General features: G+C 41.9%; 1 protein-coding gene across 1 annotated transcript; it reads left to right on the forward strand.

Moving 5' to 3' along the window:
• The first annotated feature begins 3,443 nt into the window (after positions 1 to 3,443).
• On the forward strand, positions 3,444 to 3,974 carry LOC117694894 (ferritin heavy polypeptide-like 17E). The gene has a single exon (XM_034485914.1). The coding sequence runs from the start codon at positions 3,444 to 3,446 to the stop codon at positions 3,972 to 3,974; it is 531 nt and encodes a 176-aa protein (XP_034341805.1).
• The last annotated feature ends 2,050 nt before the right edge of the window (positions 3,975 to 6,024 follow it).

Raw genomic sequence — 6,024 nt, forward strand, 5'->3', positions numbered from 1 at the left:
CACCTCTGATTGAACAATTCCAAAGTTATAAAGCCTATGATTAACATTATTTTTAAAAAATGTATTAAATGCAAAAAGGTAAAGGGGGCATGGGATAGGGGTTTTCTAACGGGGGGGGGAATGGGTAAAGGGGATGGCATCTGAAGTGTAAATAAAATATCTAATAAAAAAGGAAAAAAAAACCTCCAATCTTTTTATAATATTCTGCATAATCTGTGTGCCATCAACACATGTTGGAATTGCTGAGTCAGAGAACTCCTTGTACAGCCTAATGTTACCTGAAGAGAGTATGTGCCTAGTCTTATTGTATCCTGTTATGCCATGTTTGGTTGATATCCTGGGAAGCCTCCCCTCTTCTTTTATTTTTTCTCATTTAAAAAAAGTTTTTATTTATTTACATTTCAGAGGTCATCCCCTTTCCCTATTTCCCCTCCATAGAAACCCTCTACCATCCCCCTTCCATTTTGCTATTTTAAAGAGAATGTAAGCAAGCCTGAGAGCACAGTAGCTGTGCCTTCTCCCAAACACAGTATGGCTAAAAGCATGCTAGAGAGTTCAGCTTGAAGCAACATTATGAAGCAGCAAGGAAGTGACGTGAGTTGGAAAGGCTTGTCCAGGACCAGCATAAGGCAGAACCAGGAGCCCTGAAATATCTGACCTGCTAGGGCTGGGCTAGCAACAGCACAAGAGTTTTTTTAAAAGCCCCGGGCATTTGACCTGGTAATGTATTAAATTCAAAAGTAGCAACTTAAATCCTTAAGGAGAGAGATTCTCTCTTCTAGCTCTTGTATTCTGTTGGTAATGCTTGCATCTATGATCCCTGATCTTTTTCCTAGGTTTTCTATCTCCTGGGTAGTCTCCCTTTGTGATTTCTTCATTGTTTCTACTTCCATGTTTATGTCCTGAATGGTTTTGTTCAATTCCTTCACCTGTTTGGTTGTGTTTTCTTGTAATTCTTTAAGGGATTTTTGTGTTTCCTCCTTAAGGGCTTCTACCTACTTACCTGTGTTCTCCTGTATTTTTTTTGAGGGAGTTATTTATGTCCTTCTTAAAGTCCTTTATCGTCAACATAAGAAGTGATTATAAATTTGAATCTTGCTTTTTCGGTGTCATGGGGTATTTAGGACCTGCTATGGTGGGAGAACTATGTTCTGATGATGCCAAGAAACCTTGGTTTCTGTTGCTTATGTTGCACTTGCCTTTTGCCATCTGATTATCTCTAGTGCTACCTTCACTCACTGTCTCTGACTGGAGCCTGTCTTTCCTGTTATCTTGATTTTGTCAGAACTTCTCAGAGTCCATCTGTCTCTATGATCCGGGTGATCATGAGATACTGGGTGTAAGAGCTTCTGGGAGTCAGGCTGCTTCTGGGATCCTGAAATCCTGGTGTGACCAAGCTCCTGACATCCTGTGATCCTATTATCCTATGTTCCTGGACGTGGTAGAGCTCCTGGGAGTCCAGCCTCCTCTAGGTTTTGGGGGGATTGGGTACAGAGCTGGTGCCCTAGGACTGCTCAGTGCACCAGCTCACACCAGAAGGATCCTGAGCACTGGCCATGAGAGAGTTCCTAGGTCCCAGTGGGTCCCAATTACTCCCTGTTTGGGAGGGGTTATGTTGTGGCCTCCTCACCTATGATGCTGATAAGCTCTTAGAAACAGTGATCACATCATGGGAGTGTTCATAGAACTTTGATTATTGCCTTGCTTGGTCTTTGACTATTTGTGTTTATTATCTTGCTTGTTTCTTGACTATTTGCATCTATTGTTGTATTGCTAGTTCCTCAACCGAGAACTGACCTTAATACTTGAATGTAATTAAATAAATTTCAATAAATATATTATAACTTTACAAAAATCTTATAAGCTTAAAATGAGATAATTATATAAGTCTACATGATTATATGCAATATAATCATGTATATATATATATATATATATATATATATATATATCATATGTAATACAATATGAATCAAATAAATTTAAACTGAGACAATTTTACATTATGGTTTGTAAAGTCACCCCCATAGAAAAAGTTCCGAAAAAAAGGAAAAAATTAACACACCTAACATAATAAGACAATTAGCATGACTAAATTTCATGGTCCTCTATTACAGTCTTTTTACAGAGATAAGACAAGTACCTATAAGAATGCAGGAGGTTACAAAGATTTCTCATTAGTTAGTAGCACTTGGTGTTTTTGATTTAGGTCTGAGTTGAGTTCTCAGAACCCATACTAAACCACTTATAAATTAAAATGTATAACTGTAATTCCAGTTCTAGAGAATCCAGTATATTCTCATAGACTCACAAGACACTTGCTCCCAATATTGTTTAAATAGATAGACTTGGACAAACATGTCCACTAATGTATAATACATATTTTAAAAGGATATTTAGATTAACAATGGAAGAATTTTTATATAAATAAATGTAAGCTACATTTTAATTTTTTATTGCTTTCTCAAATATGCCTTTCATTCATTGATTCAAAAATTGATGCACATATTTAAACCTGTAAAAAATTAATATTCCCAACAAAAAACTCATAAATAAAAGCCAGAAAATAGCTAATAAATAAAAATGGTAAAATCAGAACAAAGGGGAAAAATTTCGTTCTGTATGTTTCTTCTAGAATTAAAAACTACTATAAAGTAGACAAATAGAGATACTGTTACATACTACATAGAAAAATTAGGTTATACATAATAATTGTACTATCTACAGTAAGGCATCAAAGCTTCTCCTTTTCAGGAACCCTACACATTCATAAACACCAAAAAAAAAAAATAACAACAACAGCAACAACTAGTACTGTACTCCTGAAAAATAATTTTAAAATCTTGTATTTGGAAGTCTTATATGGATGCGGAAGTCTTCATAGATGTGCCTGGTCTACTTATGGAACTGAACACTGACGACCTGTCAACCTGACGCTCTAATCTTAGTTGGAATCATTCAAATGAAGCATTCTGATACAAAATTTTTCTAAGGAAACAAAGAGCAGAAAGTTGAAAGGAACGACATTCAGGCTTATCCAGAGGAACTGCTTTATAAAGCATCCAGAGGATGTAGTCTAAAACTTTGGAGACTATCCAGACAGTCAGTTAAAGTACATTGTGTAGGTCAGTCAGGTCCCAGGAGGGGGCGCGGCCATGGAACTCGGCACTCCTGACCCGGCCCCTCCCCTCTCTCAGCCAGGTGCTGAAAGGATGTCATCATCAGGCGCCAGCCGTCGTCATTCCGGGTGAGACCGCGTGCGCAGGCGTGCGGGGCGGCCTCAGAGCCACCTGAGGCCTCTGCTTGCTTTCTGCTCCACCGGGACACTTCCCCTCTTCTGAGGGGCTCCGGGACAGACAGCCGGCCCTTGCCCTTTGAGCCGCTCTGCCCCTCTGAGCAGCTACAGGTACTGTTGAGACTGTGGTTGTGTTCAAGTGGCCGCCATGGCCGAAGCACCCTCACAAGTGCGACAGAACTATGATAGCTCCTGTGAGGATGCAGTCAACACCCATATCCGGCTGCTGCTCTATGCTTCCTATGTGTACCTGTCTATGGCCTTCTACTTTGACCGTGATGACGTAGCCCTGGAGAATTTCAAGCGTTTCTTCCTGAGCAAGTCACACAACTGCAAGGCCACTGTGGAGATGTTCGTGTTCCTGCAGAATAAGCGTGGTGGCCATGCTATTCTGCCCAGCATCGCGAAACCAGACCGCAGCAGCTGGCAGGGGGGCCTCCAGGCCATGGAATGCTCCTTCTGCATGGAGATGACCATCAACCAGAGCCTGCTCGACCTGCACAAGCTGGCCAAGGGAAAGGGTGATGCTCACCTCTGCGACTTCCTGGAGCAGCACTGTCTGGAAGAGCAGGTCAGTGTCCTCAAGAAGATGGGTGGCTACCTGACCAACCTGCGCCAGATGGGGGCACCGGAGAAAGGCTTGGCCGAGTACCTCTTTGACAAGCTCAGCCTGCCCTGAAAGCTTCAACTGGACTGAACTGGGATGTCCCCACTGCCATGGGGTCTTCCTCTGGTCATTAGACCTGGTGTCAGTTCATGTTACTTTTGCAGCAAGTTCACCCGTTTTCTGGTTCTGTTCGAAATAAAGTTGTCTGTTTGAAAGCAAAATGAAAGTCTTGTGACTCTTCTTGAAAAACTCATTGCTCCCCCACCTCCCCAATGCTGCCACCCAGCGTTTTGTGGCATGGGCACGAGCTGTGCTGGTGCTGCTGCTGCTTTAACAAAAGCAGCTTTCTCTTGCCCTGCTTGCTTGCTGTATTACCAAGAATGCAGCCTTGGGTTGCCACTTCTCCTGTCACTACTGCCATCTCTGGCCACCTTGGGGACAGCCAGGGTGGTGGGCGGGGAAGGGGAGAGAAGGAAGTAAGCTGTGTGGCCCAGCACCACCCAAAGGGTATTCTCTCTCTTATTGTGGTTCCTTGCTGTCTGCAGGCACAAGTCACCAGCCCTGGCCTGAGCACATGCCTGGTGCCTCAGCTGAACATGCATGGGTGCCTGTCTCCTGCTCCCCCTACTGAGAGCCTGCTGCTGCCTTCACCAAGTCACCACAGCTAGGTCCTCTGGCCACTCTCAGCTGCCTGGCTGTCCAAGCCACTCTGACACATGCTGGAAATGGGTCTGCATCCCTGCCTGCTCAGTCCATGAAGTGGCTGAACCTGCCCAGACACTTGGTATCTGTCCAGGCCCACAGCTAAATGCTGCCCCTGTCAGCTTTCTGTTTTCTTTCCAATCTGGTCCAGGTTAAGTTGTAGTATGCTTTATTTACTATATATATTCTCAAACAAGTAATTTAACAAACACAAGTTGTCTGACTCAGCTATGACCAATAGATACTGTTCTCAATCTTGTCAGAGGTATGCTAATGTTTCAACATTTAAGCTTATGACAGAGACTCCCAAAACCCTAACAGTTACCCCCACCCCCAACCCCTCAAGGACTCCAAGAAGATAATGGACACACATACAAGAAACTGCCTGGATTGTGGTATGATGACCACTAAGAAACATTGCCTTTCCCTTGCCCTCTGCCAGGATTTGGTGTACACTGTGGTCAAAACAGGATGCCCTGAGAGTCAAATGTCTCATATTGCCTAAGACAAGGTGGATCATTTCTCATTTCACATATATCTATTCCACAGAGAAAAAAGCTTTTTGTCTTCTGGGCTTGAAAGCCATACTGACACTGCCAAAGTTGCCATGGAGACCACAGGGACCTGAGAACTGTTTAGGTAGTGGACTATAGATGAACTGTGGCATTTTAGTACATTCAATACATGACTTCTAGATTAAAATGTATTCTTCCTCAGATTTCTGACTACATTGACAGCTAAGGTTACCATAACTTGACAGCTAGAAAACAGACCTAGCTCCTTACCCTAAGGTAATCCACCACTATATTTGCTCATTAATAAATTCCTTCACTAGCTAAGACTACCAGATTTCTTTTCAAAGACAGACAGGTTTTTCTTGCTCACAGGCTTCATGGTAAACAATACACAAGTTCAGATATAAGCTTTTACAAATGTAACCTGTTACTTCCTTACCTAAACTCAGTTTCCAGCAACTAAATGCCTCATATTTACTCTTCTTGCTATGCCACTGTCCTAACATTATTTGAGTTCTTATGCATTTGCCTTACCCTAATAAAACATTCCAGTATACGAACCAACTATATAATCACAAATTCAAATTTTAAGTTTTCTTTGTCTTTTAACTAAAGGTAAGTGTTTCTTGTGCTGGATCTAAACTATATGCTGTCATGCTAAATTATATGTTTCATTTGACTGTACTTTAACTATAGATTCAAGGTGTTTCTCTTGGGATGTGATCAACTGTATTCACAAGGTCAAGGTTTTGAATTTCCTTTGTCTCTCAATTATAAACTTAAAATCGTGTCTCCTTATGTTTATTCAGTCTCCTGGACAGAAGGAAAAAGTCCTTCTTGTTCCCTCTGCTCCGCAAATGGTTTTTGCCTCCTGTAAGCTCATCTTAAACTTGTTAACAAATTTA

This window comes from Arvicanthis niloticus, chromosome X (genome assembly GCF_011762505.2).
Source record: "Arvicanthis niloticus isolate mArvNil1 chromosome X, mArvNil1.pat.X, whole genome shotgun sequence".
Classification (NCBI taxonomy): domain Eukaryota; kingdom Metazoa; phylum Chordata; class Mammalia; order Rodentia; family Muridae; genus Arvicanthis; species Arvicanthis niloticus.